At 39.6% G+C, this 27,041-nt stretch overlaps 1 protein-coding gene and 1 pseudogene across 1 annotated transcript in view; one reads left to right on the forward strand and one right to left on the reverse strand.

The window, feature by feature from the left end:
* Positions 1-372: 372 nt before the first annotated feature.
* NDUFA12 (NADH:ubiquinone oxidoreductase subunit A12) overlaps positions 373-27,041 on the reverse strand; it is a 42,335-nt gene continuing 15,666 nt past the window's right edge. Inside the window, exon 4 of the mRNA XM_008004276.3 lies at positions 373-655. Within this exon, the coding sequence (XP_008002467.1) occupies positions 475-655 (181 nt within the window). The 3' untranslated portion in view covers positions 373-474. The remainder of the gene's footprint in view (positions 656-27,041) is intronic.
* LOC140712788 (MOB-like protein phocein pseudogene) lies at positions 19,165-24,333 on the forward strand (annotated as a pseudogene).

Raw genomic sequence — 27,041 nt, forward strand, 5'->3', positions numbered from 1 at the left:
CTAGGATAGTTTACAGTTTAAAATGAACCATTAAAGAACCAGACTCAGGAAATAGGGTATCTCTGATAACCTCCTTAGAGAGCTTCAATAAAAGTCACCCAGTTCTGATGACTTTCAGCCTTTGTGTCTCTCCATTCAAGTTCCAAGTTCCCATGAGAAAATGTGGCTTGGCTTAGGTCTTCCCATATAACAAGCTATGGTAGTAAGGTAGGGTCCCAAAGCACAAACAGGACCACAGAGGCTGTTTCCAGAAAAGGGAACTATAAACCAGGCAGCTACCCCAATACAAGTCTACTTCAATCACCATGTTTGGAAGCATCTATTTTGCACCTGGAAAACAACAAAGTGAAGGGCAAAAAGGCACGAAAGACATTGTTTAGTCACACAATTTTAATCTAGTGAATGGTAAATAGTAAAAGAGTAATTACATGAAAAGCTCCATATTTTGCATGTTTCAACTGTTCTTCATTGTCTTTACTTGTAAGGTGTTGAAGGTGGGATCCACTCCTGAATCTTCTTTCTAGTGGTGGAATAAGGTACATATTGTTCTGGGGTGCCACTCACGTTGAATTTATGGTTTGTCCAAATGAATTTACGAGCAGTAAGTGGTTTTGTTGTTGGAGGATCATCAGTCATACTGTGAAGCCAACGATGCCTTGAAGAGGGGAAAAAACCCAAACAGTTATGAAGAGGCAGTACAGCACACTGGAAGGAGGGTTAAAAAGGTATTTTTTGTTGTTGTTGCTTGGGTTCAAGCCTTAGCTCCAACACTTACTAGAGCTGAATTCTTCTATGCCTTAGTTTTTTTCCATCTGAACATCGCTACTCCTCAGGGATGGTATAAAGATAAAAGGAGATAATATACATAAAGCACATAGAAAAATTCTTGTGTGTGGCAGATACTCAACAAATGTCAGCTACTGTTCTCATTACTGTATTTTTTTCCTTCATTTTCTTTCTTTATTTTTTTTGGAGACAGGGTCTCACTCTGTCACCCATGCTGGAATGCAGTAGCACTATTATAGCTCATTGCAGCATTGAACTCCTGGGCTCGTGTGATCCTCCTACCTCAGCCTCCTACGTAGCTGACACTACAAGAGCATGCCACCATGCCTGGCTAACTTTTAGAACATTTTTGTAGAGATAGGATCTCACTATGCTGCCCAGGCTGATCTCAAACTTCTGAGCTCAAGGCATCTTCCTGCTTCAGCCTCCCAAAGTGCTGGGATTATAGGTATGAGCCACCATGCCTGGCCCATTACTGTATCTTATCAAATCTGACACTATCCATTTTCAGATATGCCATTATTTTATCTACCTCTAAGAAAGAAAGATGCTACCAAATATATTATGGCACACTACTGATTATAACATGTATCCTAAGTTTAGATGTGCAAATATATTTTAGAATTGATAAAAATACAGTATTACTATTAGGTGCTAGAGGTCAATTCTGGATTTTCAGTATGCTCAGGTTACTCTGGCTCATGAAGGTCTAGTTTAAAATCCATGAGGCTCCTGCTGAGAAGAGTCTCTGATGCATTGTAAATTCAAGCATGTCAGTGTAAACACTACAGAATATGCAACTTGTTATATTAAAAGATTAAATCAGGGCCAGGCACAGTGGCTCATGTCTATAATCCCAGCACTTTGGCTAGGATGAGGTGGGAGGATCACTTGAGGCCAGAAGTTCAGGACCAGCCTGGGCAACATAATGAGACCCTGTCTTAAAAAAAAAGTTACAACGACCCCCAATTCACAAATATTTCAGTTGTATGTGCTTAACAATTTAATTTAAGAGGATATGTTCCAGAAATCAGACCTAAAAGCTGGATACCTGGAGTTGAAAGGAAAGAGACCAGCTATACTGCTGCTAATGACAGGGAAAGGAGGAATCAAAGTTTGTGGGACAGAGTCGATCAAGCAGGAAGCTAAGCTGAGGGGTTTACATGGGAAAGAAGGGAAGAGAGAATTTGTCCTAGCCTCTAAGACCTGTAGCTCACAAGACAGAGACGACCCTATTGGCGGTGGGGGGGGGGGGGGGGGGGGGGAATGAGAGGCCAGTCACAGAACTGCAGCCCAGGGGTGGAGGAAAAAGGTGATTATCTAGCTGCAGAGAAAAGGACAAGAGGAGGATGTTTCAGTGGAATAACTAAAACTAAAGCTAATGAGAAACATTTTTGTTGCTATGTAAACCTAAGAATATTTGCTAGCAGTAATTGATAGATATAGATAGGTAATTGGCTAAAAACCAGTCTGAATACAGATAAAATATGATTACAGTTGCTATATTTATATCGAAAGATAATTGTTTCATGATCAGCTTATACAATGAAGAATGCAGAAAGCTGTACAAGCTAGGTCAGTGTCTGTCTTACATCCTTTAAAGGAAGCTGGGGATTAGTGAAAGTGACCTGGGCCAATAAACTGTAACCATGCATATGAGCACACGAGCGCTGAAGCCCTTGTGAGACGATGGTGGTGAGCCAGGCTCCACTAACCACTCAGAGGGATTAGCTGTTAAAGTCAAGGCTGTCACTTATCAAGGGGCTTTACGTGAGCTTATGGCATAGCAGAAATATTTAACTTTTATCTTGTTGAGTCAGCTTAACTAAAGAAAAATTTTATTCAAAAAATTGCTATCAAGACTCCTGAAGGTTAAAATGATATTTAAGGAACCATAGTCCCAAGCTTATGCCTATTCTATTACTTAAGTGAGGAACTGAAGAGCTCATGGAGAAATGGAAAATGCTCCAAAAAAGTAAAAAATAATTTTTATCACAATACACAAAATCTGAAAATATTCATCCCGGCAAGGCTACATGCAAGAATCAGGGAATTAATAAATAATAAACTATACCCATTATAGCAGTTTATAAAGAATTATAAGAAAAAGGGAAATGTTTATAGTCTGCTAGGCAAATATAACCCTTGTTATTTTATTATTAAATAAGGGGTAAATAAATCATATCTTTCAGACTGCCACACCAGAGAGTTTTACTTGCAAAACAGACTCTTAGCTGGGTCCTTTTTCTTTTTTCTTTTTTTTAGACAGTCTTGCTCTGTGGCGCAGGCTGGAGTGCAGTGGCGATATCTTGGCTCACTGCAACCTCCACCTCCTGGGCTCAAGTGATTCTCCTGCCTCAGCCTCCTGAGTAGCTGGGATTACAGGCGCATGCCACCACGCTGGGCTAATTTTTTTTATTTTTAGTAGAGATGAAGTTTCACCATGTTGTTCAGGCTGGTCTTGAACTCCTGGCCTCCAGTGATTTGCCCGCCTCGGCCTCCCAAAGTGCTGAAATTAAGGCGTGAGCCACTGCGCCTGGCCAGAGATACTGACTTTTAAGTTATTTTTTAAAATTTGGCCAGGTGCAGTGGCTCACGCCTGTAATCCCAGCACTTTGGGAGGCTGAGGCGGGGGGATCACTAGAGGCCAGAAGTTCGAGACCAGTCTGGCCAACATGGGCGAAACCCCATCTCTACTAAAAATACAAAAATCAGCCAAGGGGTGGTGGCACACACCTGTAATCCCAGCTACTTGGGAGACTGAGGCATGAGAATTGCTTGAGCTGGGGAGGCGGAGGTTGCAGTGAGCTGAGATCTTGCCACTACACTCCAGCCTGTGCTGCAGAGTGAGACTCTATCTCAAAATAAATAAATAAGCAAATAAGCCAACATACTAACTGCATTGTTTAGAAAACTGTGTTATAGTTGGCATTAGACTCACTTTAATTTTATTTCCCAGTTATTAAAGGACAAAATATAAAATTATATATACTTGATAAAGTCAGTGAGACTGCAAATAAGAAGACTAGGAGAAAGGAAAAAGATTACAAATACAAAAGAGAAGACAATTTACAGTGAAAAAATATTACATTGGGGGAAAACTCAGTATTCAAATATATTGAAGTTATATCAAAATAAATGGAAAACAAAGATATTAAATCATAATTACTGTAATCTCCCCTACCGAAAGAAAATGATTTTAACTTTCGGGAATGAAGCTTAAACTTGCAACACAACTCCAACAGAAACAAATCCCATAAATGGTTAATCCTATTTGAGTTGTATAAGAAGAAAAAGCGTGTCTAAGAACAGGAGAGGGAGATTTTCTCCTTCTTTAAAAACATGCTGCTTCACTTACACAGTCCCTCAGTTTGAGGATGTGAGCTACTCAAAGTGGAAAACAGAGGGATTTATTTGTGAAGAAAAACTAAAATAGCCTAAAAGGAAATTTAACAAATAAAAAACATACAGACAATATAAAATACATTTTAAAAAAGCCATTGCAAATGAAAACACTCCTAAAGAGTGTTTTGTATTAATAAGAAAGATAAGCAAGTTTAAGGTTCTCTTTTAGAAAATTGCCAGAAATAAAACATCACCAAATAACAGCCAACAACAATGCAGACAGGTTTTTTCCTTAATTGATACGTAACATTTTATGTATTTGTGGGGGTACATTTGACATTTTGTTACGTGCACAGAATGTGTGCTGATCAAGTCAGGTCTCTGAGGTATCTCCATCACTGTATTTGTTATTTCTGTGTTGGAAGCAATTCATGTCCTCTCTTCTAGCTACTTTGAAATACACAATACTGCTTTGACTATTTCTTCCTGGATAACATACATGATCAAGTTAAGGAATCAAAGACTGCAGTGGTGTCATCACAGCTCACTGCAGCCTCAAACTCCTGGGCTCAAGTGATCCTCCTGCCTCAGCCTCCCAAGCAGCTAGGACTACAGGTACACACCACCACACCTGGCTAATTTTAAAATTTTTTTGTAGGCCGGGTGCGGTGGCTCACGCCTGTAATCCCAGCACTTTGGGAGGCTGAGGCAGGCGGATCACGAGGTCAGCAGATCGAGACCATCCTGGCTAACACAGTGGAACCCTGTCTCTACTAAAAATACAAAAAATTAACCGGGCATGGTGGTGGGCGCCTGTAGTCCCAGCTACTCGAGAGGGTGAGGCAGGAGAATGGCATGAACCCGGGAGGTGGAGCTTGCAGTGAGCCGAGATCGCGCCACTGCTCCAGCCTGGGTGACAGAGCAACACTCCGTCTCAAAATATTTTTTTGTAGAGATGGGGTCTTTATGTTGCCAGGTAGGCTGGTCTCAAACTCCTGGTCTCAAGCAATCCTCTTCTCTAAACTTTCCAAGGTGCTGGGATTACAGGCTGGCTTCTGACCGTATTGTTCATGTTTCAGATATTTTCACTTAGTATCACTGAGACTAGAAATGCCAAAGATTTTTTATATTTATTTATTTATTTATTTTTGAGACAGAGTCTCGCTCTGTCGCCCAGGCTGGAGTACAATGGTACGATCTTGGCTCAGTGCAACCTCTGCCTCCTGGGTTGAAGCAATTCAGCCTCTTGATTACAGGCGCACGCCACCACACCTGGCTAATTTTTGCATTTTTAGTAGAGACGAGGTTTCACCATGTTGTCCAGGATGGTCTCAAACTCCTGGGCTTGAGGGATCTGCCTGCCTCAGTCTTCCAAAGTGCTGGGATTACAGGTGAGCCACCACACCTGGCCTAGAAATGCCAAAGATTTTTCAATTTTTCAAAAAATAAATACGAAAGACTAAGGAAAAACTCCAGAATGTTTTATGAAGTAAAAATATTCATCATACTAAAACTATTACTCCATCTCACTTTAGTTGATGAGATATTCTCACACATACTGCTCTTTCACTTATTTAATACTCATGAAACTATTCTAAAGTCTAGGAAACAGGATTACAATGACTTTCCCAAGGTCCCACATGATGTGTATTACAGAGCTGAGGCTTGAACACAGCCTTCTAATGGTTGAATCAAGAACCTTTTGATTAGAAATTTAACTTTCAATCAACAGATGAAACTGGGTTGGGATTATGGTATCCACAAAACCCCTGGATCCATCTAACCCCAGGATGGCATTGATACATTTAACAAATTTAAAAAACAAACATGGTTCATTATAAGACGGCAATTCAAACCTTGTTAGCACACTAACTATTATTTAATTAAGTGCAGTCTGAATGAACATCCCAATGGGGTTCTTCTTAGAGTTTCACAATATGATTGTAAGCTTCAGTTAAAGTTTATCCAAGAAAATTTTGAAAACTTAGAACAATCAGAAAGGTTGGCACTGGCATTATCAGACATTAAATGAATGTCTCAGACATTAGAATGCTATGGCAACTGACACAAAAGTACCATAAGAAAGTAGAAAAACCCCCAAACAGACTAAAATGTATATAAGGTGAAACTGGCATTTCAAATCATTGAGGAAAGTAAAAATTTCTCAACAAATTATGCTAGGATGATTTTGTTGGGAAACAAAAAAACACCATAAGGTATAAGTTGAGAGGAGTGTAAAAAAAGATAAACAAACAAAACAAAAGAAAAAAAAAAAGTTAGATTTCCCAAGTCATCAATGATTCCAGATAGATTAATAATGCTCAGGACCAGGCACAGTGACTCACACCTGTTATCCCATGGGAGGCCAAAGCAGCAGGATCACTTGAGGTCAAGAGTTTGAGACCAGCCTGGGCAGCACAGTGAGATCCCCATCTCAACAAAATAATTTTTGAAAATTCAGCCAGGTATGGTGGCACCTGTAGTCCCAGCTACTCAGGAAGCTGAGGTGGGAGAATTGCTTGAACCCAGGAAATAGAGGCTGCAGTGAGCCATGTCCTGCCACTGCACTCCAGCCTGAACAACAGAGCAAGACTCTGTTTCTAAATACATACATACATACATACATAAAAATAATAATCTCAGATACAAAAAGTATTTATAATCATAGAATATATTGATATTCATAGAATATGAAGGTTCACTTGTAAAATTAATGTCAAAGGTAAAAAGCCATAAAAAGAAAAAAGCTGATAGATCTATGTAAAAATTGAAAAAAGTATAAAACATTGATGAAATACATTGAAGAGGACACCAAAAAAATGGAAATATATTCCAAGTTAATGGATTGAAGAATCCATATTGGTAAAATGTCCATACTACCCAAAGCAATCTACAGATTCAATGCAATCCCTATCAAAATGCCAATCACTTCCTTCACAAAAATATTTAAAAAACCCCACAAAACCCAGTCCTAAAACATATATGGAACCACAAAAGACCCAGAATAGCCAAAGCTGTCCTAAGCAAAAAGAAGAAAACTGGAGAAGTCAAATTACACTGACTTCAAATTATACTACAGAGCGGCTGGGTGTGGTAGCTCATGCCTGTAATCCCAACACTTTAGGAGGCTGAGGTGGGTGGATCACTTGAGGTCAGGGGTTTGAGACCAGCCTGGCCAACATAGTGAAACCCCATCTCTACTAAAAAATACAAAAATCAGCGAGTGTGGTGGCACATGCCTCTAATCCCAGCTACTCAGGAGGCTGAGGCAGGAGAATCACTTGAACCCAGGAGGTGGACATTGCAGTGAGCTGAGATGGTGCCACTGCACTCCAGCCTGGACAATAGAGCAAGACTCCGTCTCAAAAAAAAAAAAAAAAAAAAAAAAAAAAAAAAAAAAAAAAAAGAAGAGTCTTAAAAAAATAACAGAGCTATGTTAATCAAAACAGCATTTTCACCAAAGGTGCCAAGAACATACACTGGGGAAAAGGTAGTCTCTTCTGGGAAAACTGGATATCCATACGCAGAAAAACGAAACTAGATTCCTATCTTTTGCTGTATTTTACAAAAATCAAATCAAAATGGATTAAAGACTTAAATCTAAGACCTTAAACTATGAAACTACTATAAGAAAACATTGGGGAAACTCTCCAGGAAATTGGTCTGGGTAAAAATTTCTTGAGTAATAACCTGCAAGCACAGACAACCAGGGAAAAAAATGGGCAAATGAAATCACATCAAGTAAAAAGCTTTTGCACAGCAAAGGAAACAATCATCAAAGTGAAGAGAGAACCCACAGAATGAGAGAAAATATTTGCAAATTACCCATCTAACAAGGGATTAATAACCAGATTATATAAGGAGCTCAAACAACTCTACAGGAAAAAATCTAATAATCTGATTTAAAAATGGGAAAAAGATTTGAAAAGACATTTCTCAAAAGAAGACAAACAAATGGCAAACAGACATATGAAAAAGATCATCAGATAAATGCAAATCAAACTTAAAATGAGGCTACTGTGGGCACACTGCCTATGGGGTAGCTCTGGTCCACAAGGAGCAGTAAAAAAAAACCTACAATGAGATACTATCTCATCCCAGTTAAAATGGCTTTTATACAAAAGACAGGCAATAATAAATGCTGGTGAAGATGTGGCAAAAAGAGAACCCTCATGCACTGTTGGTGGGAATGTAAATTAGTACAACCATTATGGAGAACAGTTTGGAAATTCCTCAAAAATCTAAAAATTGAGCTACCATATGATCCAGCAATCCTGCTGCTGGGTATAACCTAAAAGAAAGGAAATCAGTATAGTGAAGAGACTTTTGCACTCCAATGTTTGTTGCCCCATTGTTCACAATAGCCAAAATTTGGAAGCAACCTAAGTGTCCATCAACAGATGGATCTGTAGAGAAAATGTGATACTTAATACAATGGGGTACTATTCAGCCATAAAAAAGAACAATATCCTGTCATTAGTAACAACGTGGATGGAACTGGAGATCATTATGTTAAGTGAAGTAAGCCAGGTACTGAAAGACAAACATTGCATGTTCTCATTTATCTGTGACACCTAAAAATCAAAACAGTTGAACTCATGGAGATAGAGAGTAGAAGAATGATCACCAGAGGCTGGGAAGAGTAGTGGGGTTGGGTTAGGGATGAGGAGGAGGAGGTGGGGATAGTTAATGGGCATAAAAAAAAAATAGTCAGAAAGAATGAATAAGACCTAGTATTTGATAGCACAACATGATGACTATAGTCTATAACAATTTAATTGTACATTTTTAAACAACTAAAAGAGTATAATTCGATTGTATGTAACACAAAGGACAAATGCTTGTAGGGATGGGTACCCCATTTTCCATGATGTGATGATCACACATTACATGCCTGTATCAAAACATCTCACCCCATAAATATATACAACTACTATGTACCCCCAAAATTAAGCTTTTTAAAAATTGAAATGTCTATGTCCTAAAACACTATAAACAGGATTAAAGGTTAAAAGAAACAGGAGAAAATATTTGTAATATGCAGAAAAAAAGGTTGATTTATCATTACAAATTAGAGAAAGTCAAATATCTAATAGAAAACTGATAAAAAATATTAAGAGATGTCAACAAAGAAAAAAATTATAGGAGCAAACAATGAAGTTTAATCAAAGCAATGCCCATTAAAACAAGGTAAAATTTTTTACTTGCTAAATTGGTGAAGATTTAAAAAACCCAGAATCAGCGAACTTAAAGAGAAATCAATACTCATATACTATTGAATATATTTATCCTGAGAATATAAATTGGTATAGCCCTTCTAGAGGGCAATTTGGCAGCAGGTATCAAAAACTTATAAAACATGTATACTCCTGGTGGATCCATTTCCATTTAAGGAAATGAGGATATGGATAAATACTCAAGTACAAGGATATTTATCAGAGCTTTATTTATAACAATGAAAGAATGGAAAGAACAAAACCAAAAATAAAGGGAACAGCTCATGGCATATTCATATGATGGCAAGACTAAGGCATTACTAAAAATTATGCTATAGAGAATATTTTGGCCAGGTATGGTGCCTCACACCTGTAATCCTAGCACTTCTGGAGGCCAAGGCGGGAGGATCGCTTGAGGCCATGAGTTCAAGACCAGCCTGGGCAACATAATGAGACCCCATGTCTACAAAAAATGCAAAAATTAGCCAGGCATGGTGACAGGCACCTGTAGTCCTAGCTACTTGGGAGGCTGAGGCAGAGATCACATGAGCTCAGGAGTTCAAGGCTGCAGAAAGCCATGATAGTGCCTGGATGGGGAGGGGGGTGGGGAAGGTGAGATTCCATTTCTAAGAAAAAAAAAGAGAGAATATTTTATGACTTGAGAAAATGTTCACCATATGTAAGTTTTAAAAGCAGGTTATTTGCCTAATTTATTTAATACTTATATATAGCATTTGTAAGTCATGGGCATTAATCTATACACTTTACAAATATTAACCTATTTGATCCTTATAACAACTCTAGTGGTAAATATTATTATCCAAATTTAGTAAGTGAGAAAACTAGGGTGCCAAGAGTTAAAATAACCTGCAAACCCAGGCTACTTCTTCAAAAAGCTCAATTACATGAGTAACAAAAACAAAAGAATATATATGCATAGAAAACGAGGAGGTAAGAATAACAGTTGTCCCTAGTATCTATGGGGGATTGATTCCAGGACACCCTGTGGATGCCAAAATCCACAAATGATCACTTGTGGATATGCAAATGTAGCATTTGCATATAATTTAGGCACAACCTCCTGTATACTTTAAATCATCTCCAGGTTACTTATAAAGCCTAATACAACGTCTGCATATCACTTCACCCATGTGGATTCAACATAATACTTGGCATTCAGCAAATCTGGCTTTTTGGAACTTTGTGAACTTTTTTCTGATATAATTTCCACCCGATGTTGGTTTAATCCATGGATGCAGAACCCACAGATACTGAAGGTTGAATGTGTATCAAAATGTTAATAGCAGTGGTTTCTACAAGTGGTGGGATAACAGGCTATTCTTATTTCTTTTGTTATTTTTTGAATTTTCTATAATGAACATGCTGAGCTGTTCTTCATTCACCAAGAGTAATACACAGTTTATTTCCACATCCCACATATGGAATTTTCCAACAAGGCATCTTTGTAAAATGTTAGAATCAATATTAAATGAAGCAATGAATACTCAGTGAAATGTGTTAAATAAAAGCTGAGTTTTAAAAATCGAAACAATCTTGTCTTCTGCTTATAATGAACACATTTTAACCATGAATGGTTATAAAGAAAAGTAACATTCTGTAACATAAGAGAAACTACCTAATTATGCAGTTTGTAGTTTCTTAGAACACAGTCTCCTAATATTCTGATTTTCTGGAGCAGAAAATAAACATTAGGAAGGACTTACTTTGAAGAAAATATTATCAGCCATTGACAGCTGGCAATTTATTTAGAGGAATAATATTTTAAAAGACTGTAACAGGCTAGGCACAGTGGCTGTCACATATAATCCCAGTGCTTTGGGAGGCCAAGGTTGGAGGATCACTTGAGGCCAGGAGTTTGACACCTTCTCTCTCAAAAACAAAAACATTAGCTGGGTGTGGTGGCATGCACCTATAATCCCAGCTACTCAGGAGGTGGAGGCAGAAGGATAGCTTGAGCCCAGGATTTTGAGGTTGCAGTGAGTTATGATCATGGCACTACACTTGGCCTGGGTGACAGAGCAAGACCTTGTCTCAAAAAAAAAAAAAAAAAAAACAACACTCCTCCACCCCCAAAATCCCACAAAACTATAACAAATGATTCAGCGGGTCAAAGTACTAAAAAGGACAGGTTGAAATTGCAATGTAATTCAGAGGTGAATCTAGTTTCAAATTCATCAAAAAGCTATAAAGGAGTAGCAGAAGCTGCCATTTTTGAATCAGCTAAAGTGAAGAAAACTGATTATCATACCCAAAAAATAATGTTTGTTTCAAGTAAAATAGTATATGTACATTCATTCATTCAACAAATATTTTTTGAAGAAATACTATATGGCAGGCACTGTTCTAACATGGTATTTGGGGAAACATACAATAAATTAAATAATATATAAAAAAATATTAAGCAGAGGTAGGTAAGTGCCACCAAGGAAAAAACTAGAGCAGGGGAAGAGTATGGAGTATGAGAGGGAACAGGGCTCTTATAGACTAGATCACCTGAAAAGCCACTGGATTGGCACTTGAATAAAGTGAAGGTGTGTGAGCCATGCCAAATCTGGGGAAAAAGCTAGCGCAGAGACTGAGTTGGGAGTATGCTCACTGTTCAAGGAAAAGCAAGAAGGCCAACGTGGCCAAGTCAGAGTCAACAGGGCAGTGACTAGGACAGTACATGCAGACTGCGATCACACGAGGCCTTGCAAACCATGGAAGGGGTTGGGGTTTTTATTCTCACTGTGATGGGAAGCCACTGGATCATTCTGAGCAGAGACTTTATGTGATCTGATTTACATTTAAAAATAGGCACTCTCATCACTTAGCATGTTGGGAACACTAGTGCACTGCAAGAATGTTATCAAACCAGTTAAGAGGTGACTGTAGATGTCCAGGCAAAAGAAAATTGTGCCTTGGACTAGGGTAACAGTCATAGAGGCAGTGATGAGATGTGGGACATACTCAGAAATGAAAGCAGGATGAATTTGCTAATAGACTGGACATTAGAGAAATGAGACTGGGGGATGACACTGAACTTTCGGGCTTGAGTAAACAAGAGTCATTTAAGTGCTTAGGAACATTTTGCTTGATAGCTTAATCTGCCTATACACTGGGGATTTGAAGAATTGAAAAATATCAAATATCAAATATGTTCAATTTATAAATGTGACCTAAAATGCTTAAAGAGATGTATTAACTAAATTTGCAAATGGGTATTACTGTTTAGGACAATGTAATCCTTTCCATTAGAGTTTATCAAACATTCATCAAAGAACAAGAGAAAATGACTGTTCTTTATTTTTAGGCAAAAAAAAAATTCAATTTACTAATCTTTTTATCCTATTTATAAATTGAACCTCAAGAATGAAAAACAATTAGGTTTTTACATTTGCAATTATAATAAATAGTATATTAATTTTAAATCCGAATTGCCCAACAATCCTTTCTAAATACAAAAGTCCCACAGAAACTAAAAAACTCGAATTGACACAGTATTTAGTGACATAGGAAAAATGTCTGTGACATATTAAGTGAGGGGAGGGAGAAGCAAGTCTGAAAATGTTGCATACATTATGTGAGAAATGTGTATGTATATTGTTCTTTATAATAATAAGCTTTCTTCTAAAGAAGTTGTGACCAATAAACTACAATCAGTTTTTCACACACTGTGGTCTTGAAAAAACATTCCTCTGGAGTCCCAGCTACACGGGAGGCTGAGGCAGGGGGATGCTTGAGCCTAGGAGTTCAAGGCTGTAGTGTGCTATGATTGCACCTGTGAATAGCTCCTGCACTCCATCCTTGGCAACATAGCAAAACCCCACCTCTAAAACAAACACTCCCAAAACATTCTTTCTCTACCCAAAAGCAGACCCTCAAATAGTTGTTGAATCAGTGAATAAAATGTTAACAGTATTGCCAAAGAATCAGAGCTTATTTTTGTTTCTACCTCATATTAATATTTCTCTGGATTTCCAAATTTTCGATAGCAATTGTATATTCTTATAATCAGAAAAAAATACTTTAATGGTGACTATAAGAACTGTTTTAAAAACATGAAAAATTGCTTATAATATTGATGGAAAAAAGCAAGAAAGATGGAATATGGTTATGAACACAACTATACAGAAAAGTTTTAAAAGGGGCCGGGCGCAGTGGCTTACACCTGTAATCCCAGTACTTTAGAAGGCTGAGGCAGGTGGATCACATGAGGCCAGGGGTTTGACACCAGCCTGGCTAACATGGAGAAATCCCACTCCTATAAAAAAAAACAAACAAAAAAAACAAAAAAAAACAAAAATTAGCCAGGTGTGGTGGTGGGCACCTGAAATTCCAGCTACCCAGGTGGCAGAGGCACAAGAATTGCTTGAACCTGGGAGGCGGAGGGTGCAGTGAGCTGAGATCATGCCACTGCACTCCAGCCTGGGTGACAGAGCAAGACCCTGTCTCCAAAAAAAAAAAAGGATTCATGGAACAATGTCCAATATTGACAGTGCACGTCTACTAGGGCTATGTGGATCACTCTCCTTTGCTAGAATGTTTAAACTTTTCTGATCTCTCCTCATTTCTTTCAAGAACAGATTCTATGTGGATTCAATGAATTTCATATTGCCAAATCACATGGACATTTTTCTGTCATCATCTTCCTCAACCTCTTGGCAACAATCAATACGAGGCTTCCCTTGCTGAAATACTCCTCTTTCTTCCCCTTTCCTCCTACCTTGCTAGCTACTTATCATTGTTCTCTGCTGGTTTGGCAGGTTTGACCATTGTTCTAAGCTCAATTCGCATATTCAGCTGTTTACTTGATATATATATAATCATGTGAATTTCACAAGAGGTATCACACACTTACCATGTCCAAAAAGAGGGTTCTGATTCTAATTCTCCACCCCTACCAACCTGCCCTTCTGCAAGTCCTCCCATCTCAGTGAATGGTCCCAGCATTATGGTACCAACCACCCAGGCCCCAAACCTATGAATCATCCTAGATTTTTCTCTATCACCTCCATGTAATGGCCCCCGCCTGCCATGCTATTTCTCTACAAAGCCTTCTAGAACACATCATGCTAAATGAAAAACAGCTGACCACCATGATGTTAAGCATCTCAAACAAATTAACCTTTCAAGGGCAAAACCATTTATTAATTTTTCCCTGGCCACAGAAAAATTTTCAGGGATAAAATTATTTTCTGTTAAAAAAAAAAATCCTTTACCATACTACTATTTTTTAAACGATGTATTTATGTATTACTTCAGTAAATTAATTTTAATAAGAAAAATCAATGTATGAGGAGAGACTAGTGTAACTATGCTGAGAGAGAAAGACACGTTACTAAGAAATGAACAGAAAGTGCCACCAAGTGGGAAAACGGTATACATGCAATAGAGAAAAATCTATCCAAGCCATGTCTTGTTTTGTTTTTTTTTTAACTTGGTTCAAAGGACTTCAAGGTTCCAATACTACAAACCACAAAAAAGCACATCTTCATTTCTTCCGATACAAGTGAAAACAGTAATTTTACACAACCATGCATGAAACAGCCCAAACTTTCTACTTTTCTACACTAATTCTATATAAAAGCTAACTACCATAACAATGAAAATGAAGATTTCTGTGTGTTACTGTATAGATGGTGGCAATTACATAACTTCAGAATAAAACTGAAGGCAATAAATGTGGTATTGAACAAAATAAAGACAAGAACAAGAAAGACAAAGTAGTATAGAATAGTATTTGGGCTGGGCACAGTGGTTCACGCCTGTAATGTCAACACTTTGGGAGGCCAAGGCAGGTGGAGAGCTCGAGCCCAGGAGTTTGAGACCAGCCTGGGCAACATGGCAAAACCCTGTCTCTACAACATACATACATACATACATACATACAAAAAGTACCCAGGCGTAGTGGCCTGTGCCTATAGTCCCAGCTACTCCAGGGGCTGGGTCAAGGCTGCAGTAAGCCAAAATCGTACCATTGAACTCCAGTCTGGGTGACAGAGCGAGACCCTGCCTCAAAATAAAATAAAATGTTACTTGTTATCTACTTAAATACTTTCAGAGTATTCTACTGAATTAAATTAAATATAAATTCCTGAAGAAGAAATTAAATCTTGTTGCTGATCCCATAAGAGAATAAAACATATAGGAAAATGAAGGTACTGTAAAAAAAAAAAAAAAAAAAACAAAAACCAAACAACAAACCAGACACTAAATTAGAACACTGTATTAGTACTAATATTCATTAAATGCCTATAAACTACAAGAGAACAAAGACCATACATATTTCACTCACCACTGTGAATATATAAACCCATCAAGGTCTGACATACAGGGGGTGCTCAAAATATATTTGTTGAATGAATCAAGTTTGCAAGCAGACTGTGTTAGGTTCTAGGCAATCCCCGTTTCTTATTTTTAAGGCACGTGTAGCTCAACTGCCCATCCGAGAAGTTTGCAGCACCATCTTTTGTTTTTGTACTGGTGGACTTAGCAGTCTTTACTGGTGGCTGGCAGATTCAAAGTGAAGGCCTTTAGACCAGAGAGATAAAATGAACTCATTTTTCCACAAGATTTCTAATGTTTCCCATAAGATTAGAGAACATTAAGTGAAACAGAGAAGCTGACTAAAACTCTATCCAAAACACTAATGTCTCTAAGGGAAATCTTTCCCTAGGTGAGATTATGCAGCTACTGAACAGACTCATAAGACTATCACACTTGGTACCTGAGAACTCAGGACAGAGGACAGGAATCACAGTTTGCCAGCCGGGCAGCATCAGAGGTTCCTCTCCCTGGGAGTCTGTGCCATTGTTCATGCAAGTGACAACTCACCCAGCCGTCCAGAAGCTTTTCTAATTTTTATTTTTATTTTTTTGAGACGGAGTCTCTGCTCTGTCGCCCAGGCTGGAGTGCAGTGGCGCGATCTCGGCTCACTGCAAACTCCGCCTCTCAGGTTCACGCCATTCTCCTGCCTCAGCCTCCCGAGTTAGCTGGGACTACAGGCGCCCACCACCATGCCCGGCTAATTTTTTTGTTTGTTTGTTTTAGTGGAGACGGGGTTTCACTGTATTAGTCAGGATAGTCTCAATCTCATGACCTTGTGATCCGCCTGCTTTGGCCTCCCAAAGTGCTGGGATTACAGGTGTGAGCCACCGCGCCCGGCCCAGAAGCTATTTTCTTTAACTCCCGAGATGACACAGCACAGGCTCGAGGGAGATGAGAGCAACATGAGGCAGGTGCAGGAGCTGCCTTAACTTCAAAGCTTTATGCTCCACCAAAGCCAATGTCTCTAATAACTCCAAAGGCATACTTCAGGATTCCCTTTCCCACAGGGTCATGCCAGTTCTGAGAGCAGCAGCACTCACCAGGCATTTCTAATTCCTCTCAATCCAGATGCAATTTCCCAAACAGAGGTCGATTTTATGTTGCAATACTGTTAATACAATTTTATCTGGTTTCCAGGATAACAGAGCTAGGCATTTAACTGAAGGTCATATTCTCCTAAACCTCAATTTATAAAGTTAAGTTGAATACTACACTAGATAAAATCAAACCAAAATCCTATCTCCAGCACCAATCTCTATCCTAACCAACAGGCTAGCTTTCAGCTGTCTACTCACCTTCTCATGTGGTCGTCTATCAAGCTTCTCATACGTAACGTCGACTACCCCTTCTAAACCTGCTCCCCCTACTCCACTCTTCCCTATCTCAGTAACTGTACCTCTAGTAGTTCAGGCGAAAAATCCTGAAGTCATCCTGACTGGTTTTTCTTTCAAAAGCCAATCAATCAGCAAATCCTGCTGACCCCATCTTACTTGGCACCCTCTAAGAGGGCCTCCAGTGATCGCCGCCTCCTGGTATTCACACCCTTGTTTAACACCCTCTTCTTAAGTGTGGCTGGACTGATTGACTTGCTTCTAAAAAACAGACAGCTGAAGTATGGGATGTCACTTCCTAGATGAGGTTTAAAAAGACTGTGCCGTCCACCTTGGTCTGGGGAAGCCAGGTGCCATGTCATGAGGTGGGTGGTCTGTGCAGAGGTCTACTGAGTGAGCTGGGAAGCAAATCTTCTGAGGTCTGTCTACAGCCACGTGAATAAGTGTGGCACTGGGTCCTTCCCAAGCCAAACCTTGAGAGCACAGCAGCCTCAGACAAGATCTCAATTGTAACCTTATGAGACCCTGAACCTGAGGCACCCAGCTAAGCTACACTCAAATTGCAGTGAGATAATATTTAGTGTCTTAAGCTAAGTTTGGGATAACTTGTTTCACAGTAATAGACAACTAATACAACCCCAAACCTCCCAACCTGCATCACTAGCACCCTAGTCCAACCCCATCAACAGTCTAGATCAGGACTTAAAACAGCTTCTTAAGCGATTAGCCTGCTTCCACACTTGCCTTGCCCCCTTCCTTTATTCTTCGTAGTAACCAGAGATGCTTTAAAAATGTAAATCAGAGTGCAAAAGTCATTAAGTGGGCCCGAGGAATGTAGACATCTGCACGTGGTATGTGAGAATGCTGCGGTAGCCCAGCAGGATGTGTCAGAGCTTTGTGGGGAAAAGAGCCTGTCCACACAAGGAGAGGGGAGGGTAGCAAGCTGGTTTGGGGGCTGGAGGCAAACTGGGGTAAGAAGGAAGTCCAGTGGGGCAGCAATGGGAACTTAGTTACACACAGTGGAATTGAAAAAATAACTATATTAAGAAAAAAACCAGCTATACATGTGGAGAGGGAGAAAACTAGAGTGTAACCTGTAGTGTCGGACTGCCGTCAGTAGTACTGGTGGGGACACACAATCGTTACATCTGTTGTTCCCTAGCTTGTCCACTGAGAAGGCCTGGGAGCACTGACATTCCAATAAGGATGAGCACAGATGACATTCATATCTTCATTTCTAATACCACTCTCCACTAAAAAACAAGCAAACGGCCAGCTGTGGTGGCTCATACCTGTAATCCCAGCACTTTGGGAGGCTGAGGTGGATGAATCACCTGAGGTTGGGAGTTCGAGACCAGCCTGACCAACATGGAGGAACCCCGTCTGTACTAAAAATACAAAATTAGCCGGGGTGGTGGCGCATACCTGTAATCCCAGCTACACAAGAGGTTGAGGCAGGAGAATCACTTGAACCTGTAGGCGGAGGTTGCGATTGAGCTGAGATTGTGCCATTGCACTCCAGCCTTGGCAACAGAGCAAAACTCCGTCTCAAAAAACAAAAACCAAGCAAAACAAGCATGGGGTTCCTCAGAGAAATGGCTTTCTCCAAGGCTGGAACAGAGAACCTCTAAGATTAACCTGGAACACCTCATGTCAGAAAGTAAGAAGGTGCTCCAAGAATGATGAAGATATTTCAAAAGGACTCCTCACCCCATGTTAATAGACAAAAAAAAAAAAAAAAAATATATATATATATATATACACACACACACACACACACACACACACATATATATATGGAATTCAAAAAACTCACCATCCTGGCCAACATGGTGAAACCCCATCTCTATTAAAAATACAAAAATTAGCTGGGCGTGGTAGCACGCACCCGTAATCCCAGCTACTAAGGTGGCTGAGGCAGGAGAATCGCTTGAACCTGGGAAGCAGAGGTTGCAGTGAGTGGAGATCGCACCACTGCACTCCAGCCTGGCAAAAGAGCGAGACTGTGTCTCAAAATAAATAAATAAATAAATAAATAAAATAAAGGAAAAGTGGCTGGGCATGGTGGCTCATGCCTGTAATCCTAGCATTTTGATAGGCCAAGGTGGGAGGCTCACTTGAGGCCAGGAGTTACAGACCTGCCTGGGTAACAAAGGGAAACCGTGTTTTTATAAAAAAAATTTTTAGCCAGGCGCGGTGGCTCACGCCTGTAATCCCAGCACTTTGGGAGGTCTGGGAGGGCGGATCACGAGGTCAGGAGATCAAGACCACCCTAGCTAACACGGTGAAACCCCGTCTTTATTAAAAATACAAAAAAATTAGGTAGGCATGGTGGCGGGCGACTGTAGTCCCAGCTACTAGGGAGGCTGAGACAGGAGAACGGCGTGAATCCAGGAGGCGGAGCTTGCAGTGAGCCGACATCGCGCCACTGCACTTCAGCCTCAAAAAGAAAAGTCTCAAAAAAAGCAGTTGGCAGGAACAAAGTACCTAGACATTTCTCAGAAGACATACAAATGGTCAACAGCTATATGAAAAAAATGCTCATTGTCACTAATCATCAGGGAAACGCAAACTACCACCACAGTGAGATATCACCTCATACCTGCTAAAATGACTTATCAAAAAGACAGAAGATAACAAGTGTTGGCAAAGGTATGAAGAAAAGGGAACCTGCAGCCAGGTGCAGTGGCTCATGCCTGTAATCCCAGCACTTTGGGAGGCTGAGGTGGGTGGATCATCTGAAGTTGGGAGTTTCAGACCAACCTGGCCAACATGGCAAAACCCCATCTCCACTAAAAATACAAAAATTATCCAGGAATAGTAGCTCACACCAGTAATCCCAGCCACTCAGGAGGCTGAGGCAGGAGAATCGCTTGAAGCTGGGAGGCGGAGGTTGCACTGAGTCGAGATCGTGCCACTGCACTCCAGCCTGGGCGACAGAGCAAGACTCTGTCTCAAAAAAAAAAAAAAAAAAAAAAGAAAAGAAAAGAAAAGGAAAAAAAGGAACCTGTACATTGTTGGTGGAAATGTAAATTAATATAGCACTATGGAAAACAGTATGGAGGTTCCTCAGAAAACTAAAAATAGAATTACCATATGATTCAGCAATCCCACTTCTGGGTATATATCCAAAGGAATTATACCCAGAAGTAAGATTCCTGAATTATGCTGAAGAGATACCTGCACGCCCATATTCACTGAAGCATTATTCACAAAGCTAAGATAAAGAAGCAATCTAGGTGTCTATCATCGGATGAATGGATAAAAAAAAATTGTGGTATATGTACACAATAGAATACCATTCAGCCTTAAAAAAAGAGGGAAATTCTGTCATTCGGATATCATGGGTGAATCTGGAAGACACTATGCTAAGCAAAATTAGCCAGGCACAGCAAGATAAATACTGCATGATCCCACTTATATGTGGAATCTTAAAAAATTGAACTCACAGAAGTAGAGACATCCAGGTACCAACTCCAGCTGCCCAGAACGGGCACTATGGTCATGGTAGAGGGGACAGCAGTGCTGAGGCAGAACAGACTGGGCACCAAGGCACAAGATTTCTATAACTGGCCTGATGAATCCTTGAGAAAATGGGACAGTACACTCGTGGTTCAGCAGCACATTCAACAGAACGTAAGAGCAAGTTGCTCTAATATTGACAAAATTCTTGAACCACCTGAAGGCCAAGATGAAACTGTATGGAAGTAGGAACATTTAAAGCAATTCTGCCTTGAGCTAAATGGACCTGAGGTCAAACTTCAGAGTGAATGCCATCCAGATACTTATACTTAAATGACAGCAAGAGAACAATGGATTTGTCTTTGTGCAACTCATAAAACAAGAGTGTCCTGCTATAGACTACAATAGACACACATTTGATGGTGCTGTGTCTTCTGAATAGCAATATTTTCCTGGCAAGGTTAGTATAAAGGAATCATTGGTAGCAAAACTAGGATCAGCATGCCATAGGATTTACATAATATTTTCACATGCTTATTTTCATCACTGGCAAATTTTTGATGAATATGAAAATGAGACATTTTTGTGTCATCGGTTTACTAACTTTGTGCTGAAGTATAATTTGATGTCCAGGGATAACCTAAGTGTACCAATTTTAGAAGAGGAAGCTCAGAATTCAGTTTCTAGGGAAAGTGAAGCATGAAGGGAATTATATATAAAAATGTACTGATCACATAATTAGCATTAATTATGTGCTGTATATATCATTTTAGACACATTAATCATGTGTCCATATTACAGTTTCTTTGTTTAGTATAGGTTTTGGTATGCTGTGTTTGTCTTTTATTAATAAAAAGGGAATTGCTTTTTAAGTTATGCATAAGCTGTATATTCCCCAGTTTGGCACTCACGGGTTTTCAATAAGATTAGGGCCAGGTGCAGTGGTTCATATCTGTAATCCCAGCACTTTGGGAGCCCAAGGTGGGTAAATCTTTTGAGCTCAGGAGTTGGAGACCAGTCTGAGAAACATGACGAAACCCTGTCTCTATGAACAATATAAAAAATTAACCAAGCATGGTTGTGCAGGCCTGTAGTCCCTGCTACTTAGGAGGCTGAGGCAGGAGAATCACTTGAACCCGGGAGGCAGAGGTTGCAGTGAGCTGAGATCATACCACTGCACTCAATTCTGGGCAACAGAGAGAGACTCTGTCTCAGAAAAACAAAACAAAAAAAGATTAGTATTATCTGTTTAAAATGCCTGTTAATAAAAGAATTTACAGTTTGTAAAATTGCTGCTAAATAATCACTGGATCACAATCCTTATCAAACAAATCGACCTATAAAAAAAATGAGTGAGCTTGAGGTTTTGTACAAGCCATATACTAAACAGGTGGTGATGTTTTCCTTTGGTTTTACCTCTCAGTATAGATATTCTAGAAACTTCTGTAGTATACACTTCCATCGTACCCGTTAACTTTCCCAAAATGAGATTAAAGTGTTATAAGATTCTGTTTAGTTTTAATATGCATGTGATTATTTGTATATCTAAATATAAATGCAAATGAAGCATTAATACTTAAATAATCTTACTATGCTACATAAAGTACATTCTAGGCTAGCATACTTGGAAAGGGTTTACCTTTCTGCAACAGTAGACTGTTACATACAAGATGATGATAATGGTAAGGTACATAAATGATGTTCCCACTGGCAACCTGCCCTGCCTGCCACTTCTCCTTCCCTTAACCCTCTTCTCAAACTACTTTAGCTGAGAAGCTTTTCACCAGACTGTGATTTAGTGATGGATTATACCTATTTATATTCGTATTAACTGCTTACTGATTATATTCCATATTAGCTATACATTACACTACAGGAACAATGTATTGGCATAGGCCCTTGCTTATCTTTGTTTTGCAAAATTGTTCTAACTACTTAGAAAATAGTCCTTAAAATAGTTTCTCTTCCTGTCAGTAATATTAGTCTTTTCATCTAACCATCTAGGCAGCATTAAATAGAGTTGAAGAAATATTTTAGTATTTATTTTATACGCCCTGTCCACAAAGTTTCTGTTTGAATTATATGCACATGTGAGATTATCTGCAGTAATTCACAGGTTCTGAGGGTGCTGATAAGTGGTCATATGTTTTTTGGACTTTGGTATAATTCAGTGTCTTAAGAAGGATTCAAGCACAGGTTTAACAATCTTATAATCTCATTTCTGATAAAGCACTGAAGGTCTTACTGCCAGACTGATTATAATGAGGCACTAAAGGTGAAAAAAACTGTACATGTTATGAAGAAAGTATTTAAATCCATCTTTTGAACAAATTTAACACAAGGAAATGCTTTTCCATTTAAAAGGGTTATTTTGAAATGAAGACAAAAATGTATTCATCTTCACTGTTTTTTCAAATTTAAGGGAATAATTTATACCATATTATTAGACAAGAATGTACAGCAAAAATGTGGGACATAGCAGTATACTGAGAGTATATATATATGGTTTATACCTTTCCAAGCTGCCAGTCTTTTAGGCTTTGAATATGGCCAGTAGCCCCCATCATTACTGTACCCCAACCCACAACTATCTTATAAAAAGTTTTATGTTCACGGTGAAAGGAATTTTGACTTTCAAATTACATATTTATATTAATGTCACTATAAACCAATGGGAATAGTAATTTTTAAACAAGCTTGCTAAATATTGGGACTAAACTGTTACTAAGATATACATAGCCATTTAGCTGTTCTCTCTAGACCATTTCTCTCAATGGGTTTCTACCACTTGACTAATTTATTGGTGTTTTTTTTTTTTTTTTTTTTTTTTTTTTGAGATGGAGTCTCACACTGTCACCCGGGATGGGGTGCAGTGGCATGATCTGGGCTCACTGCAACCTCCGCCTCCTGGGTTCAAGTGATTCTCCTGCCTCAGCCTCCCAAGTAGCTGGGATTACAGGTGTCCACCACCATGCCCGGCTAATTTTTTGGATTTTTAGTAGAGACGGGGTTTCACTCTGTTGGCCAGGCTGGTCTCAAACTCCTGATCTCAGGTGATCCGCCTGTCTTGGCCTCCCAACATGCTGGGATTACAGGCGTAAGCCACCATGTCTGGCCTTTTAGTGAATATTTAAACAAAGGTAGTGACTGGGATTGGTGATCTGGCTAAGTATTTTGAAACATATTTTGAAAAATATGGCTTAGTGTTAATAGGGAAATAGAATATGAGTTTTTTTTCTTATTCATTCCATCTTCCTTGTACTGTGTATTTAAAATTGATCAGATAAAAAAATCTCCAAAAGAAAACATCACGCTGGGTGCAGTGGCTTACACCTGTAATCCCAACATTTTGGGAAGCCAAGGCAGGAGGATTGCTCGGGCTCAGGAATTTGAGACCAGACTGTGCAACATAGCGAGACCTTGCTTCTACTGAAAATAAAAATAGGCCAGGCGCGGTGGCTCACACCTGTAATCCCGGCACTTTGGGAAGCTGAGGCGGGTAGATCAGCTGAGGTCAGGAATTCGAGACCAGCCTGGCCAACACGGAGAAACCCTGTCTCTACTAAAAATACAGAAGTTAGGTGGGCATGGCAGTGTGCACCTGTAATCCGAGCTACTCAGGAGGCTGAGGCAGGAGAATCGCTTAAACCTGGGAGGCAGAGGTTGCAGTGAGCTGGGATCACGCCACTGGGCGACAAGAGCAAAACTCTGTCTTTAAATAAATAAACAAATAAATAAATAAAATTAGCTAGTCCCAGCTACTCAGGAGGCTGAGGTGGGAAGATCGCTTGAGCACATCATATTGAAGCTGTAGTGGGCTATTAATGTGCCACTGAACTCCAGCATGGGAGATAGAACAAGACCCTGTCTTTAAAAGAAGGAAAAAAAAAAAAAAAGCAGAGTAGAATGGTGGTTACCACGGGCAGGAGGAGAGGAGAGTATAAAAAAGAGGAGATGTTGATAAAAGAGTACAAAATTTCAGTTAGGAGGAATACGCCTTAGTGCTCTACTGCACAGAATGGTGACTGTAATAAATAATAATGCATTGTATATTTGGAAATTGCTAAAATAATTTTAAATGTTTTTACTACAAAAAAAGTATGTGAGGTAATGGATTTATTAATTGGCTTGATTTAATCATTCCACAATGTAAACACATATCAAAACATCATATTGTGCCCCACAAATATATATAATTATTATTTGTCAATTAAAAATAAAATTTTAGCCTGGGCAACATAGTGAGACCTCATCTCTTAAAAAAAAAAACAGCAGGGTGTGGTGATGCATGCCTGTAGTCCCAGCTACTTGGGAGGCTGAGGCAGGAGGATGGCTTAAGCCCAGTAGGTTGAGGCTGCAGTGAGCTGTGAAAGCACCACCGCACTGAGCCTGGGCGACAGAGTGAGACTCTGTCTCAAATAAAATATTTTTAAAAACTGAGAACCCCTCCCCTCTAAAAACCTCCAAAGAACTCCAAATGCAACTTGAATGGGTTCCAATTAGTCAAATAGAGTTCAATTTGAACAATAAAAGAACCAATTATAACAATGGATTATAACCCATTGATTAAAATAGGAGTTGATACAGATGTAATGAATTAAAACTTTGATGAGTAAGGGGATACTTATATAATCTCAGAGTCTCCCCACAAAATGTTAACTAATTACAAAGAGAAAATTAGTAACTTCAGAATGGAGAAAACTGGCAGACCCCTTAATTACGTGATAGAGGTTTTCATTAATAATAGGACAAACACAAATCAGCTGCTACTTAATAGAGTGCAGCCAGAAAAACATGGCTTCAGTGACAGGAATGTCAGACACACAGCCTGAATCTAGTCATGAGGAAACGTCCAACAAACCCACTGAGGGACCTTCAACAATGTAACTGTCGAGTAATTTTCAAAAGCCTTAAGGTCCTGAAGATCACGGAAAAGCTGAGGAGCCAATCCAGTGTGAAGGAGACTAAAGAACTTGAGATCCATATGAAATGTGTGACTGGATCTCTCTATAAAGGGCGTTGTTGGGACAACTGATGAAACCTGAGTGGCTGAAATTCAGAACACACTGCTCCAAAATATGCAGCTCTGGCATATTGACCATGCTGAGTTAAAGGCACTTGAAAAACAGCAGGCACAGCCGAGTGTGGTGGCTCTCATAGCTGTAATCTCAGTACTTTGGGAGGCTGAGGGAGGCAGATCACTTGAGGCCAGGAGTTCAAGACCAGCCTGGCCAACATGGTGAAACCCCATTTCTACTAAAAATACAGAATTAGGTGTGGTGGCACACACCTGTAATCCCAGTTACTTGGGAGGCTGAGGTAGGAGGATCACTTGAGCCCCGGAGGCCAAGGCTGCAGGGAGCCAAGATTGTACTGCACTCTAGCCTGGGCGACAAAGCAGGACCCTGTCTCAAAACAAAACAAAACAAAACAAAACAAAACAAAACAAAGAAACGAGAAACAGCAGGCACAAGAATAATATGACCTTTTTCTTTCTGAAAGGAGAAAAAATTCCCACATAAAAGATGTCCTCCCTATACCAGAAGGAAAATATCTTTCTACATCAAGGACAGGAAATTGAGGTCAAGGGAAATCTGCACAAACTTTGTTAAATTAACTCTTATCTTCTTGGTCACTTCACACAATTAACCTATTCAAGCCCAAGTCCCTTTGTCTTGTTACATTTTCACAATGTTCTACTCTTTGTCCAATTCAGTATCCAAGTGTTCAACATGAACTGCATCTTTGGGTCTTCATTCCCTTATGAGGGCTCCAAGTCATGGAACTCTTATATTAAATAAATTTGTATGCTTTTCTCCTGTTAACATGTCTTTAATTCTCAGGCCCAGCCAAAAAGCCCTAAGAGGATAAGGGTAAAATTTTGCCTCCCTTACATAGTGTATCACTGTTACTTTCCTCATATTTATGGTTATATTGCGGATACGTAGGACAATGCTCTTGTTTGCAGGAAGTACCCGCTAAGGTATTCAGGAGTGATGGGACATCAATCTGGCAACTTACTTTTAAGTTATCAAAATATTTGTAAGCTGGGCGTGGTGGCTCATGCCTATAATCCCAGCACTTTGGGAGGCCAAGGTGAGCAGATCATGAGGTCAACAGATTGAGCCCATCCTAGCCAACATGGTGAAACCTCATCTTTACTAAAAATACAAAAATTAGCTGGGGGTAATGGTGTCTGCCTGTAGTCCCAGCTACTCGGGAGGCTGAGGCAGAAGAATCGCTTGAACCCGGGAGATGGAGGTTGCAGTGAGCTGTACTCCAGCCTGGTAACAGAGTGAGACTCTGTCTCAAAAAATAATAATAATAAAATAAATAAATAAATGAAATATCTGTAACGATTCTGAAAGTTCGGGATTATTCCAAATGTTAAAAAACCTGTCAACCAGATCACACCCTATCTTACCTTCCAGTGACTTCCAAATAAATTCAGACAAAAAGCCGAAGTATGTACCATGGCTTACTGAAAGAGTCTCCCCGAGGCCTGAAAGCCTGAAGGGATGAGTAACTCCTCCCTTCTCAGACTCAGTCCCAAGGCTCAAGGCTACTTGGG

Source organism: Chlorocebus sabaeus, chromosome 11 (assembly GCF_047675955.1).
Source record: "Chlorocebus sabaeus isolate Y175 chromosome 11, mChlSab1.0.hap1, whole genome shotgun sequence".
NCBI lineage: Eukaryota > Metazoa > Chordata > Mammalia > Primates > Cercopithecidae > Chlorocebus > Chlorocebus sabaeus.